Source organism: Salvelinus namaycush, chromosome 12, assembly GCF_016432855.1.
Source record: "Salvelinus namaycush isolate Seneca chromosome 12, SaNama_1.0, whole genome shotgun sequence".
Taxonomy (NCBI): Eukaryota; Metazoa; Chordata; class Actinopteri; order Salmoniformes; family Salmonidae; genus Salvelinus; species Salvelinus namaycush.
Window position 1 is genome coordinate 24900776 of NC_052318.1, and position 16281 is coordinate 24917056.

The following is a 16281-nucleotide window of genomic DNA, read 5'->3' on the forward strand; positions in this document are numbered from 1 at the left end:
CAGGCCTGAGGACAAAGACTTTCCTCTAGGTTCAGATAAAAAAAAAATATGACAGATAGGAATGGCTAGAGTCAGCTACCATCCTCAGCAGCTTTCCATCTAAGTTGTCAATGCCCGGAGGTTTGTCATTATTGATCGATAACAATAATTTCCCCACCTCTCCCACACTAACTTTACAGAATTCAAACTTGCAAATGCTTTTCTTTCATTGTTTTTATTAGTTTTTTATGCATGAATATGATGGCTCACTGTTCGTTGTTGGCATTTCCTGCCTAAGTTTGCCCACTTTGTCAATGAAGTAATCATTAAAATAAGTTGAATTTGTCTTTCTGCCCACAATTTCATTTAAAGTACTCCAAAGGTTTTTCCATCTGTCTCACAAGTCCTCAACTGGCAGCTTCATTAAATAGTACCCGCAAAACACCAGTCTCAACGTCAACAGGCGACTCTGGGATGCTGGCCTTCTAGGCAGAGTTCCTATGTCCAGTGTCTGTTCTTTTGCCCATCTTAATATTTTATTTCTATTGGCCAGTCTGAGATATGGCTTTTTCTTTGCAACTCTGCCTAGAAGGCCAGCATCCCGGAGTCGCCTCTTCACTGCTGATGTTGAGACTGGTGTTTTGCGGGTACTATTTAATGAAGCTGCCAGTTGAGGACTTGTGAGGCGTCTGTTTCTCAAACTGGACACTAATGTACTAGTCCTCTTGCTCAGTTGTGCACCGGGGCCTCCCACTCCTCTTTCTATTCTGGTTAGGGCCAGTTTGCTCTGTTCTGTGACACAGCGTTGTACGAGATCTTCATTTTCTTGGCAATTTCTCACATGGAATAGCGTTCATTTCTCAGATCAAGAATAGACTGATGAGTTTCACAAAGAAAGTCTTTGTTTCTGGCCATTTTGAGCCTGTAATCGAACCCACAAATGCTGATGCTCCAGATACTCAACTAGTCTAAAGAAGGCCAGTTTTATTGCGTCTTTAATCAGAACAGTTTTCAGCTGTGCTCACATAATTGCAAAAGGGCTTTCTAATGATCAATTAGCCTTTTTAAAATGCTAAACTTGGATTAGCTAACACAACGTGCCATTAGAACACAGGAGTGATGGTTGCTGATAATGGGCCTCTACGCGCATGTATATATTCCATTAAAAAAGTTTTGAAATCAGCCAGTTCCAGCTACAATAGTAATTTACAACATTAACAATGTCTAAACAGTATTTATGATCAATTTGATGTTATTTTAAAACGGATTTTAAAAAAGTGCTTTTCTTTCAAAAACAAGGACATTTCTAAGTGACCCCAAACTTTTGAACGGTGGTGTACATTCAGCAGTCATTTAATCAATTGGTGTATGTGTGTCTGAGGCGGGGCTGAAGCTACGAACCCATAGGCTTGGCTCTCTCATCCTCTACAGGAATCTGGGAGGGAGGGTGGACAATGAGCCTGTCATAGCAGATGTAAGCAATGTCCCCACACGCTCTAGCAGCTTTCATGGCTGGGATCAGTTCTTTCCTCTTCTGGCACACAGCTTCAGGATAGTCCTCATTGAGGAAGATATACATTCCTTTTAAGTTCTCTTTCCATAACAGCTACCTTCTCCTTGAACCTCAGGAACTTGACCACTATTGGCCTGGGCCTGTCACCTGGGCCGGTGGTGGGTTTTCCAGTCCTGTGGGCGCGCTCCACCTCTATCTTCAATTTCTCAGATAATTTCTCTCACTTTGACCTCAGACTCCGTCCAGGTCTCATGAGATTCTGCAATTCCGTCCACAACCATGTTGTTTCACCTTGATGGATAAATCTTGAGTGACTATCATTTTAATCATAGATTCACATACAGAACTGATGACCTCTCGCAATGACTTACAGATTGCTGTCATCTTGCCGTTCTCCTGTTTCAACTTATAGAGCTGACCCTGGAGAACTGCAAACTGTTCTTCAGGTCCTGGACCTCTCTGGCCAGGTCGTCCATTATTTTATTAGTTGAATCCACCAGTATTTGAACAAAACACTTGAAGCTATTTTCCTGTTGTACAACTGCTTGTAGAACTATTTTTGTTCGTTTAAAAGAACCTTCACGTGTGATAGAGAGACACCACTGTCCTCAATGCTACTCCCGCAGGCTTTGGTCTTTGTCATGTAGCTAGCAATGTATGTTACGCTGATACTCCTCGCAGTTCCAGACAGGGCAGGTCACATGAAAGATTGAAAACAAGCAGCAGGGATCTAGACAGCCACAAACCCAGGTCAATCCCCAGTCCCAGCCACAATGGCTAACCGTGTTGTGGGCTGCGTTCAAGCCCTCAAGAAAACCCTGCTTGCTTCATATGCAGCTAGCTAGCAGCTAGGCTAGCTGCAAGCCCAAATAGCTCCTCAGACCCGTCCTTGGTCGAAGGATCACAGGACATAGACAAGCAGTCCAGGCAACTGATTCGATCCAAACAAAAAACGTTAGCTAGCTACTAAGAACTCGCACGTGCCAATACCAAAGTGGGCAGTCTCCCTATATAACGCAACATTTTTTGTGAGAAGTTGAAAATGTGATGGAAACCCATTTAACTTGTTTTTTTTTTATTCGGTATATGGGTATTTAACCTCAAAAGGTTTTATGTGCACTACGTCTTCGCACACAGCCTTTTATCTTCCATAATTCAATTTGATGGTAACATATCTGGTGGGAAAATGTGCATATTCTTTTTGCAGATTTTAGAATACTCGCATGAAAATCTGTCGCCAATTGAATGGAAATCTAGTTTATGACACTGGGCTAAGTATTGAAAAGAAATGCAGTGATAAACACTTTCCTGTTTGACTAAGGGTCAATTTCACAGTAATGACATTACACTGAGACAGATTTTTTTTACTTTAAACTGTATGACAAACAAAAATCATTGATTTCATAGTTTAACAAACCATACAACTCTGCACAAGAGCAATTAATATTGTCCCTAAAATCCATCAAGTTTCAATAATTCATATTTAAATTGGAAGTGCCCATTTAAAACAAAGATATGGTCACAATGTCAGGGTTCTCCCCTAATAAGAGGGGTGCTGCATCGCCAATGACATTGTTGTGAATTAACAGGCAGTTAATTAATTCAGAGCATTATCATCTTCCTCAATTAATTCAGCGCATTTCAGCAGTAGGCCATTTCGACACAGAGCGTACTCCGAGTATGCTATAGCATTATCAAATCCTAAACTTTGTAACGGTAGTCAAACAAAAGTTAAATGACCAAAGTTGCTAGTCTTGCAAGATAACCTCTGACTAATGACAGAATATCTCCTATATTTGGCTAAATGAAGTTGATGATTATACAGATAGGCAGCAGATCAGCTCATGAAGAACGGAAATAGTTAAAATATCTTAACGGGGATCAAGTCTTTAAAAAAATATCCATATCTACTCTTATACCGTTTATTGATCACACATTCTCTACCGAAGCGCTCATATGGGCAGCAAGTATGAGACAGCGCAGATAATTGGGGGAAATTGTATAGGGTCCATGCTTTCCGGGATCTGTGGGATGTACCTACCCTATTGAAGTTGAAATGTAAAATGGTAATGGGTAGGGTAGGAATTAAGGTAGGGACGTCCCAAGGATCTTGGATAGCATTGACCAATGTTATAGCGGTATTTTGACATGCATAGGCGAAAGATGTGCTTTGATAATGGACAGTTCTCAATCTCTTCAATCAAAGACTCAAATCATGGACACTCTTACTGACATTTGTGGCTACTTTGTGTGATGTATTGTTGTCTTTACCTTCTTGCGCTTTGTGCTGTTGTCTGTGCCCAATAATGTTTGTACCATGTTTTGTGCTGCTACCATGCTGTGAAGCTGCCATGCTGTGTTGTCATGTGTTGCTATCATGCTATGCTGTCGTCTTAGGACTCTCTTTATGTAATGTTGTGTTGTCTTTTGTTATGTGTGTTTTGTCCTATATTTTTTATCCCTGCCAGTCCCCACAGAAGGCCTTTTGGTAGGCCGTCATTGTAAATAACAATTTGTTCTTAACTGACTTACCGAGTTAACCTCTACGGGATCGATGTCCCTAAACTGTCCCTAAACTGGGACAGTTGTTGTTGCTGCTAACATGCGCTAATGTGACTAGAATGATGTTGTATACAACAGCCAACTTTCTGGGACATAGACATGTCTTATATGGGCAGAAAGCTTAAATTATTGTTAATCTAACTGCAGTGTTTAATTAACAGTAGCTATTATAGTAAAAAAATACCATGCTATTGTTTGAGGCGTGCACAACAAAACAATTTTCACAGCAACTGGTTTGATACATTCACCTCTGAAGGTAAATAATGTACTTACATTCAGTTAGCTTGCTCTGATTTGTCATCCCGAGGGTCCCAGAGAAACAAGGCAATGTCCCCAATCACTGCCCTGGGGCATTGGGGTCTTATTTTTTAGACCAGAGGAAAGGGTGCCTCCTACTGGCCCTCCAACACCACTTCCAACAGCATCTGGTCTCCCATCCTGGGACCAACCCTGCTTAGCTTCAGAAGCAAGACAGCAGTGGGATGCAGGGTTGTATGCTGCTGACTCACAAAAGTGTGTGTGTGCATTGCAGCACCAGAATTAAAAACACATTTTTCCTTTTTGTTAAAAGTCTATCCTGACATAAAGAATTGTTTTAAGAAGGCCATACCATGGATCATTTAGCTACTTAATTTGGAATTTTAGGACCCCTTTAGGTATACCAAAAAAAGATTTGATAAATAACTGAATTTGGCCATTACTACTATAGCCCATAGAAACACATTGAATAACACATTCATAATTGGTTAAAAAAAGTCAGTCGAAAAATAAATCATAAGAAATATGTTTTTGATGTAGATTATATTATTTCCAGCGCTTTCTTATACATACACCTACTCATTCAAGGGTTTCTTTATTTTTACTATTTTCTACATTGTAGAATAATAGTGAAGACCTCAAAACTCTGAAATAACACATACGGAATCATGTAGTAACCAAAAGCGTTAAATCAAAATATATTTTATATGAGATTCTTCAAAGTAGCCACCCTTTGCCTTGATGAGAGCTTTGCGCACTCTTGGCATTCTCTCAACCAGCTTCATTAGGAACGTTTTTCCAACAGTCTTGAAGGAGTTCCCACATATGCTGAGCACTTGTTTGCTGCTTTTCCTTCACTCTGCGGTCCAAGTCATCCCAAACCATCTCAATTGGGTTGAGGTCAGGTGATTGTGGAGGCCAGGTCAGAGCACTCTCATCTGATGCAGCACTCCATCACTCTCCTTCTTGGTCAAATAGCCCTTAGACAGGCTGGAGGTGTGTTTGGGGTCATTGTTCTGTTGAAAAACAAATGATAGTGGGCCTAAGCTTAAACCAGATGGGATGGCTTATCGCTGCAGAGTGCTGTGGTAGCCATGCTGGTTAAGTGTGCCTTGAATTCTAAATAAATCACAGACAGTGTTACCAGCAAAGCACCCTCACACCACCCACCTCCATGCTTCACGGGAGAAACCACACATGCAGAGATCATCTGTTCACCTACTCTGTGTCTCACAAAGACATGGCGGTTGGAACCAATCTCAAATTTGAACTCCGGTGGAAATCTGTCCTTTTCATCTGTCTAATGTCCATTGCTCGTGTTTCTTGGCCCAAGCAAGTCTCTTCTCCTTATTGGTGTCCTTTACTAGTGGTTTCTTTGCAGCAATTCGACCATGAAGGCCTGATTCACGCAGTCTCCTCTGAACAGTTGATGTTGAGATGTGTCTGTTACTTGAACTCTTGAAGAAACTTTCAAAGTTTTTGAAATACTCCGGATTGACTGACTATGTCTTAAAGTAATGATGGACTGTCGTTTCTCTTTGCTTATTTGAGCTGTTCTAACAGGGCTATCTTCTGTATACCACCCCTACCTTGTCACAACAGAACTGATTGGCTTAAACGCATTAAGGAAAGAAATTCCACAAATGTACTTTTAACAACGCACACCTGTTAATTGAAATGCATTCCAGGTCAATAACACCTCATGAAGCTGGTTGAGAGAATGCCAAGAGTGTGCAAAGCTGTCATCAAGGCAAAGGGTGGATACTTTGAAGAACCTCAAATATAAAATATATTTAGATTTGTTGAACACTTTTTTGGTTACTACATGATTCCATATGTGTTATTTCAGAGTTGAGGTCTTCACTATTATTCTAAAATGTAGAAAATCATAAAAATAAAGTAAAACCCCTTGAATGAGTAGGTGTGTCCAAACTTTTGACTGGTACTGTATTTATTTATTTTTACACATATTTAACACCTTATTTTTGTTCACACAAAACTACCTCCATAATGTTGGAGAATATAAGACAATAGATATGGTAGAAGAAAAAAAAAAAAAAAAAAAAAACTTTTTTTTACCACCACCTTTGAAATGCAAGAGAAAGGTCTGTTATAGCCATCACTATGGTTGTAATTCCGATAGAGTCCACAAGATGGCAGCAGTGATTGTGCAAAGTTTCAGATGGATAACTTGGAGTATGACTGATCCTCAAGACTTTTAGTGTGAAGTCCCCATGTACACTTGGGCAAATCGTGAAGGAGATATTCGCATTCATATTCCATTTTTCTGCAAGAATATCGTCAAATCTGTATACTTGGACTTTGATTTAGCTTTCCAAGTATTAGTAGCCATATTATAAGTTCAACATTTTCAAAACAACCAGTTTTCATAACTTCATAACTCTGAATATCCTTAGAATTTTTGTCCAAAATGAAAAGGCATGCTGTCGTACAAGGTTAGAAGCTACATTTTACGACATATACATGGTTTCCGGATACTCCCATAAAGCCCAGCTCATTGGCTATCTAGCTAGCTTTGTTAGACCCCGATTGGTGCTTATTTGACCAAAGATACAGTCGTTCAAGTGATGGCCGCCCGCGTCATCGGCGTGCCATGAAGGCGTCGCTCTCTGACCAAATATGTTGCCCTATAGGACATACTACACCCCTAATGAGATAGTGAAGTCTTGTTACCTTCTAGGATCTCTGAGGAATAGATACGAACGTGATTTGACTCGTTGAAACCACGTTTAGGGTGAGATTTTCAGATTCCTTTCTTTGCAAATTGAACGAGGGGAAATGCAAAAACTGATCGTGCATGCTATATGGACTTTTTTAGGATATGAAAAAGGATTTTATCTCACAAAACAACACTTCATGTTATCTCTGGGACCCTTTGGACGATAAATCAGAGCAAGATTTCAGAATGCAAGTACACATTTCACCTTCAGAGGTGAATTTATCAAACCTATCGCGGTGAGAAAAAAACTGTTTTGTCCGTTGACAGGACACCGATCCTTAAGACATTTCCTCATACCTGCAATTTTTTCCTTAACTACAGACTGATGAAGAAAGTTACGCAAAGTTCCTATTCCTCAAAAAGTTTATTGGAAATGTTCTTGCGTTATTTCTTATGTTTCTCCTTAAGCCAAAAGTTAAGAAATTAGATTCTTGAAAATAAAGCTCTTGGATTTGTTCTTTGAAATGTTCTTAATTCAAAGATAGCTAAACCCTTGTCTTAAACTCAGGGCATTGAGACAATAAGCTAATGAAAGCAAATGAATTCACTCAAACATCATCTGAAAGTTTAAGTATATTATTTGAAACTAAATAACACATTTTAGAACAGTAATCTCAGTATGAAATATGCTAACATGATTGCCTGCTAGATAGCTAGCTAAAAATCATTTGCCTAGTGAGAATCATTTTAAGATGATATTTCATTGTAAATAGATTTTTTTGTAATAAATATAATGAAAATCATGAAATCTGAAGATATTGTTGAGGAATTGCACTTACAAACAATCTTATGAAGTTTTTTTGTATTATTTTTTTAAGAAGCTTCTGCATACGAAATGTTTTGTACATCTGGGCCCTAGTCTGTCAAACAGCGCTGTAGCTCTGCCACTTTCCACCGCAGGTGCGGAAGGGCGACATAGGCGGATGTGGTGGATTGAGACGCAGCCCATAAAAAAAAACATCTAGCTTAAACTAAGGAATTATGATGGGGATTGTGTTATTATGTTACTTAGATTGACGCACCGGTGCATCAATAGACTAGGGGATTTAATAAATCCAACTATAGTATCCTTAACTAGGATTATTACATGCATTATCTGAATTAGGCACATAATTATACATACGGCAGAGCGGTTTCTATGGAGGAACTTAAAATGTCATTGAACTACAAAGTTGGACCAGCGCAAACGTTATCTAGCTAGCTAACAAGTGTGTGTGCGTGTGTGAGCAGAGAAGCATTAGAATTAAAAACACATCATACCTTTTTGTAGTTAATACATCCAATGGGAAACGTGATAACTATAGTATCCTTAACCAGTATTGAAAAAGTAAATCCATTATTTTTAACATCTCTCCCTAATTTCTGAATCATGCTTGTAATGTTGTCAGTAGGCAGTGTTTTCCAAACTCAGTACTGGGCCCCGTGCACGTTTTGGTTTTTGCCCTAGCCTACACAGCTGATTTTTAAAAAACAACTCATCATCAAGCTTTGATTATTTGAATCAGCTGTGTAGTGCTAGAGCAATACCTTTCTGAGTGACAGAGAGTGCTTTGCAAAATCACTTTGTTGCAATTTTTGTGGGACAGGTGAAAAAAATTGGCCTGGAACGTAAAATAACATTATTCGGTTCCCATGCTTTTAAAATAACGGTTCTGTTCTGGAACAGTATAGATCATGTTCGTTGCCGCTTCTGTTCTTCAAATAACTTCATACTCTTGCAGTTTTCGGCAAGGTTTCAAATGTTATCTGTTTGGGCTTCTTGCAGTCTACAAATTATGCAATTGTGTTCGGCCTCATGACCATGCACAAAAAAATGATCAGAAAATCACCACACAAAAACATCGCACCAACATATGACGCAATCTCAATTGGACTCCACTGATCTCACCGACCTAGATAAGATGAATACATATCTGAGAATGCTGTTCATTGACTACAGCTCAGCATTAAAAAAACATTGTCCCGCCAAGTTTAGGATCCTGGGAATGAACACTTCCCTCTGCAACTATCTACTCCGATTTCAGAGCACTCTCGTCTGAGTGTGCCATAACGCAGAATAACTGACACATTTACAAACGCTCGTTGAAAATGACCGGTGTCAGTAAACGTTGGCAAAAATGTGTAATACTTTTTTTTTGCCAGAAGCACAGTTGCAGTCACCAACGCTCTGGATAACATAAAAACAGCCTAACCAGCTCTGCTAGGGCGAGTAAAATGGTCAGAGTGAGCTGTTCTCTCATTTGTGTCTGGAAGTAGCTAGCAAGCTTGACAGCTGTTAGGTCAGAACTCTCGGATCAAGACTACTTCTCCTCCAGAGCGTCCTGTCTGCGCTCTAAACGCGCGGAGAACGAAACGCTCTGAATTTTAAAACGGGCAATCTGACAAAGCTCTGCGTTAACGAACGCCCAGAGCACACTCTGGCACTCCAGATTTAAAATTTACGAACACACCCTATTGCTAACAGTCACGTCATCCATGCTACTGTACATACGAGAGCCTGTTGAAGGATGACACCCACACAAAGTACATTTCATGTATACACGTTTTATAACTAGAACATGTATTTTTTTATGTTTATGTTGTTTATAGTTCGGTTGATAGCTGCAATATTACTACCCCCGGGCCTAAAATGGCAGTTTTGGGCTCAGTTCAGGCTGCCAGATCTAGGCCGAATGACTCTCGCCTAGTCTCTACCGTCATTCATTTCGGACACGGGCCGGATCTGTCTGCCAGACCCAGGCCAGCAGTTTTAGATTTGGCATGCCGGAATCAGGCCAGATGTTTGTGCTACCTGGGCTCCCGAGTGCGGATAGTGTTCACACCAGCCCAAACGAACCGAACTAAGGGGGTAAACCAACTGGTGTGAAAGCACCGTAACGAATTGGCAGGCAACTCGGTAGCGATCTTGTTACGAATCACCGTGGCAAAGATGGTCGCTAGCGATGGTATAATCCCCTTTCCACTGGCTCTTCGAAGTCACATAATTGGAACTCACCTCATGATCACGCGCTTCCCCTTTACGTCCACCTTGTCCAGGGTGAGTTTATTTGACAGCGACATTTTGATGTTTTACTTGCACCTGCTCTGTTCCTCGTTTCGATCTTCACCTCACTCTGCTGATGCCGGGTAGTTCCCGAATGAAATTACCTTAGCGCAGGGAGGAACTTCTGATGGACGAGACGTTAGCTTTGGTCAAAAGCTAATACGAGACTGCTGCATCAGCACTGCCATTGGGTTGTTCTTCTTCTACTTCGATGCGGTTTAACGGCGGTTGGCATTCAATACATTTTGCATTACCGCCACCTACTACAGTGGAGTATAACTTGTACTTTGCTTAAAAAAAAGACAATTATATTTAATCAACAAATGTCCTACCATCTAACCCTACACTCACTAAAACCCACCACCATATTCCACTATTTAAATCTATCTAGTCCTTACCTCAGGCCATCAGCCTGAAAGGACGGGACACCACCACTCAACACACCTTGTAACTCTTCTGAAGTCAAGTCTCTACACCCAAATACCTCTCTGCAGCTGCCACCACAATCTCAATTTTCTGCTAATTACATTCCATACATGGAGTACAGTCGATAATCATTGCTAAAAATCCAATCTTACTGAAGCATATATCACTTGTAGACCTATCCCTCTGTACTGGTACAGATCTACTACTCATACCACTCCTCTCAGGGTCCCTCCCTCTTGACCCATTTTCCACTTCTTTATTCACTGCCTCAGCATACGACAACTTCTGCACTACTCTAACCCTGGAAACCTCAACCTGCCTCTCTCGCACGGGACATTTCTGATCCCCAGCCCATGGGCACCCCTACAATTAACACATACCACTACTTTCCCCAATGTTACACATTCATTTTTTGTGTGTTTTTATTTAACTAAGTCAGTTAAGAACAAATTGTTATTTACAATAACAGCCTACCCCGGCCAAACCCAGACGATGCTGGGCCAATTGTGCGCCGCCCTATGGGACTCCCAATCACGACCGGATGCGATACAGCCTACCCCGGCCAAACCCGACGATGCTGGGCCAATTGTGCGCCGCCCTATGGGACTCCCAATCACGTCCGGATGTGATACAGCCTGGATTCAAACCAGGGACTGAAGTGACACCTCTTGCATTGAGATGCAGTGCCTTAGACCGCTGAACCTACTTCCTACACACTGCTGCCACATGCCCATAAGCTTGACAACTGTTACAACGTAATATATTCTGCACAAAAGCTCGTACAGGAAAACTTATATATCTAACATCACTTCATCAGGCAACGACACAACATCAAAACTTAAAAGAACAGGCAACGACTCTTATGTTTCCTCACTCACGCCAGCCTGTGCGTCTCACCAAACGATGAGCATCACAAACACTGGGAATCTTCCCCTTCAGTTGGTCAACTTTCACATTTACCGCTACCCCAGTAATCACTCCTTTTAATGGCACCCTTTTCTTGAGAGCACAACAATTCACATCTCTTGCCCCCATTCGTTTAACACGGAGTGCCTACTCCCTCTGACCAGCAGAAACACAAACAATTATCACAAGACCACTTCTGGTAACCTTCCCCCGATTCCACAGCACCTAATTCTGTTTTCACCCACCCTGAAACCACAAATGGATCAGCCAAAAGGCAATGGTACACTTTTTCAAAGAATTTCACTCCTACCGTCACAGACTCATCTTTATCCTGACCCTCGTTGCAAGCCTCGGACTCCGAGAACTACACCACACCTACCACCTCCGCTACTTCGCCCTCGCTCACTTCCATTTCTCCTCCTGTCTTCAATCCGGCGTACAGCTCACTCTGCTTACACTTTTTACCATTCTTATTTAACAAACTATCTCCCTTTTTCCCACCATTTTTAACCGATTCAAGCACATGCTCTTCCTCCCTCTCTCTTTGACCTCCTCTGCCTCTCTTTTTCCCTCCATTCGTCCTCTGTATACCCCCCTGTATATATTGTTATTTTTTACTGCTGTTCTTTAATTACTTGTTACTTTTATCTCTTATTCTTATCTGTATTTTTTGAAACTGCACTGTTGGTTAGGGGCTCGTAAGTAAGCATTTCACTGTTGTATTCGGCGCATGTGACTAATAAAATTTGATTTGAAGTATACATCTCCTTATGATAATACTGCACTTTTCCTGACATACATTTTGTTCTTTCCCTCAAGGGACGCCATTTTCTAGGCCCTGCCATTGGGTTATGTCAGTGCCGGTCATATGAGCCCTGCCCTCCATTGAGTATACAGTATGAGTCATAATTCCTATAAAACCTAGCGGTAAAACCCAGAAATGGTTCCAATAGTTTTTCTATCATTCCTATTTCCATAGGGGTTTTTAGAAATACTTCATACAAGGTATGTGTTTTGTGTAGGCTTACCTTGGTGTGACGTTTTGATAACCGGGCAAATCTCTCTCGGACAAGGTCACTTTTATCAATATATTCGCCTGTATATTCGCCCAAAAATAAAACGCTAATTAGCTGCTAATGTGGCTATCATACAGAACTACACATCCTGTCGCAAGCTTTGACATAAGCACTCAAGGCACAGGGTGAGAAAGGGTAATTTGTATATGTAGGTAGGGGTGAAGTGACTGCAGTGGTTGCTCCACTAAAGGTTTTGTGATTATGCTGCAGGACTTAGAGGCCATTTGTGGTTTAGTACAGTACCCTGCGTCACTACTTCATTGCTCCAGAACAGCGCAAGGGGGAGTTAGAGCACTGATTATGCTTTTGGGTCCCATGGCGCTACTGTGTCTCTACCGACCGGTCACATTGTACAGTGCCTGAGTGGCACAGCAGTCTAAGACACTGAATCGCTGTGTTGCTACAGATGCTGATTCAATACCCGTACTGGCCTCGACTGGGAGACCCATGAGATGACTGTAGGTTTTTTGTTTCTCTCACTCTAAAAATAGCAATAAATAATTCAAAATAAGAAACTGGCTTTACTTACAAATTAGTAACAATGTCTCACCCCATGTTCAAGAATGGCCTTTTTCTCGCTCATTTTACATTATTTGAAAACAAAATAATCTAAAAAATATTGTTATTTTTTAAACAAAGCGATTATTATTATTATTATTATTATTAATTTAGAATTATATAAAGCCCCTTGGATATTCTCACAGATATAGTATTAACCCTGTTATTAGCAGGACAATATATATTGGTAATTTTGGTCATGGCCAGTGATGTACTGGGCCGTACGCACTACCCTCTGTAGCGCCTTACGGTCCGATGCCAGTCGATGGTGCAGCTGTGGAACTTTTTGAGGATCTGGGGACCCATGCCAAATCTTTTCAGTCTCCTGAGGGAGAAAAGGTTTTGTCATGCTCTCTTCCGACTGTCTTGACTGCCATGATAGTTCGTTGGTGATGTGGACATCAAGGAACTTGAAACTCTCGACCCGTTCCACTACAGCCCTGTCAATGTTAATTGGGGCGTGTTCGGCCCGCCTTTTCCTGTAGTCCACGATCAGCTCCTTTGTTGTCCTGGCACCACACTGCCAGTTCTCTGATCTCCTACCTATAGGCTGTCTCATCATTGTCGGTGATCAGGCCTACCACTGTTGTGTTGTCAGCAAACTTAATGATGGTGTTGGAGTCGTGTTTGGCCAGGCATGTCGTGGGGTGAACAGGGAGTACAGAAGTACACACCCCTGAGGGGCCCCAGTGTTGAGGATCAGTGTGGCAGACGTGTTGTTGCCTACCCTTACCACCTGTGGGCGGCCCGTCAGGAAGTCCAAGATCCAGTTGCAGAGGGAGGTGTTTAGTCCCAGGTTCCTTAGCTTAGTGATGAGCTTCGTGAGCACTATGGTGTTGAACGCTGAGCTGTAGTCAATGAACAGCATTCTCACATAGGTGTTCCTTTTGTCCAGGTGGGAAAGTGCAGTGTGGAGTGCGATTGAGATTGCGTCATCTGTGGATCTGTTGGGGTGGTATGCAAATTGGAGTGGGTCTAAGATATCTGGGAGGACGCTGTTGATGTGAGCCATGACCAGTCTCTCAAAGCACTTTATGCCTACCGACGTGAGTGCTACAGGGGCGGTAATCAGATAGGCAGGTTACCTTCGCTTCCTTGGGCACAGGGGCCTATGGTGGTCAGCTTGAAACATGTAGATATTACAGACTCAGTCAGGGAGGGAGAGGTTGAAAATGTCAGTGAAGACACTTTCCAGTTGGTCCGCGCATGTTTTGAGTACACGTCCAGGTAATCCGTCTGGCCACGCGGCTTTGTGAATGTTGACCTGTTTAAAGGTCTTGCTCACATCGGCTGCCGAGAGCGTTATCACACAGTCATCCAGAACAGCTGGTGCTCTCGTGCATGCTTCAGTGTTGCTTGCCTCGAAGCGAACATAAAAGGCATTTAGCTCATCTGGTAAGCTTGCTTCCCTGGGCAGCTCACGTCTGGGTTTCCCTTTGTAGTCCGTAATAGTTTTCAAGCCCTGCCACATTCGATGAGCGTCAGAGCAATTGTAGTAGGATTCAATCTTAATCCTGTATTGACGCTTTGCTTGTTTGATGGTTCGTCTAAGGGCATAGTGGGATTTCTTATAAGTGTCCGGATTAGTGTCCAGCTCTGACCTTTAGCTCGATGCGGATGTTGCCTGTAATTCATGGCTTCTGGTTGGGATATGTACGGTCACTGTGGGGAAGACGTCGTCGATGCACTTATTGATGAAGCCGATGACTGAGGTGGTATACTCCTCAATGCCATTGGATGAATCCCGGGAACATATTCCAGTCTGTGCTAGCAAAACAGTCCTGTAGCGTAAAAACAGTCTTCCTGCTTTAGTTTTTGCTTGTAAGCAGGAATCAGGAGAATTATGGTCAGATTTTCCAAATGGAAGGCAGGCGAGAGCTTTGTATGCATCTCTATGTGTGGAATAAAGGTGGTGTAAAAAAAATGTTCCTCCTCTTGCACGTGACCTATAGCGGCAGATTTACGAGGGCAGCATTTTCTGGAGCTACACTGACCAAGACGCACATCCAACAACAACAAAACCTTACATAAATATCCCAGTGCACCTCTCCAGGGTGCTGTTGGAGAGACTTCGCTGTGGCGCTCCACCAACATTCAGTCAAAAAAAGTATCTAATATAAATCATGTAGCAGATATAGCATTTGGTAGAAATAGTATGTGACCTTTTCTGTAGCTTACAGGCTGCTGGTGATAAAATGTATGACAATGTAATGAGACGGACACTTTTTACATCATGCACGTTTCTCCAATCAAATAGCCTAATCTAAATGGCGCCCAATCAAATAAAAAATGCGCTGACAACAAACAACATATCCTAAAAACAAGACAGGTCAAAGTAAAATGGACAATATGTAATGGACAATCAGGTTACTCACAACTGCTGTCCAGGAGTTTCATCCCGTGGGCTCAATTGTCATAATCAGTGGTTTCAAGTTTGTATCAGTACATTTTTTACGAGCTGATCATAGCGAAAAAGAAAATACTTCTGCATTTCCCGCTGTGTAAGCACATTGCAAATAAGCTCAGGATAACTCCTCCTGATAGAGTTGGGTAGCTGATATCCAGAGCTTAAATAGCCACATTGATAAGTCACAGGAATCAGGACATATGACCTGTTTTACAAATGGTGGGCCTACCCCATGGATGGGTATTCATACAATTCCATTGCTGGCTGACATGTTTTTTTTCTTCTGTTGGTTCAGATTTAGTCAGGTCTGGACCAGCCTTGATTTGGCCTAAACATAGATTTTTATAAATTACATTTTAAACTTTCATTCAGAATTGAAAATTAACTCGATTTCAACATCCGGAAAATACGTCTTTTCACCTTTCATTCAGATTTTAGACATATTTTCAATGTAATTTTGCTTACTTGGACTATTCTTGTAGGTCGGCAGAATGGCCAGGGCCAGCTCTGCTGGTCACCTATAGAGACCTGCCAAGAGGAAGAAACTTAAGTTCCACATGCCTTTCAATGCATGACATTGAACACCTTGAAATGCATTTGTTGTAAAAAATATGCTATATAAATAAAGTTTGATTTGTTTGATGTCATTACAGCTGTAGAATATTAAATAAATTGTCATTTTCACGAGGACAAGTGCAGTTTTTCAATAAACTTTTCATTGATAACTTGGGATATAGTGGGAAGTATCCTGCAAATCAAGACCGTGTGAATGCATGTACCACTCCAAATAAATAAATATTGTCAAACAAAGTC

The 16281-nt window shown here is 41.5% G+C and overlaps 1 protein-coding gene across 1 annotated transcript in view; it reads right to left on the reverse strand.

The window, feature by feature from the left end:
- Nucleotides 1-10307, reverse strand: part of LOC120057029 (phosphoglycerate kinase-like) — a 42781-nt gene extending 32474 nt beyond the window's left edge. The window contains exon 1 of the mRNA XM_039005390.1: nt 10048-10307. Within this exon, the coding sequence (XP_038861318.1) occupies nt 10048-10112 (65 nt within the window). The 5' untranslated portion in view covers nt 10113-10307. The remainder of the gene's footprint in view (nt 1-10047) is intronic.
- Nucleotides 10308-16281: the final 5974 nt, after the last annotated feature.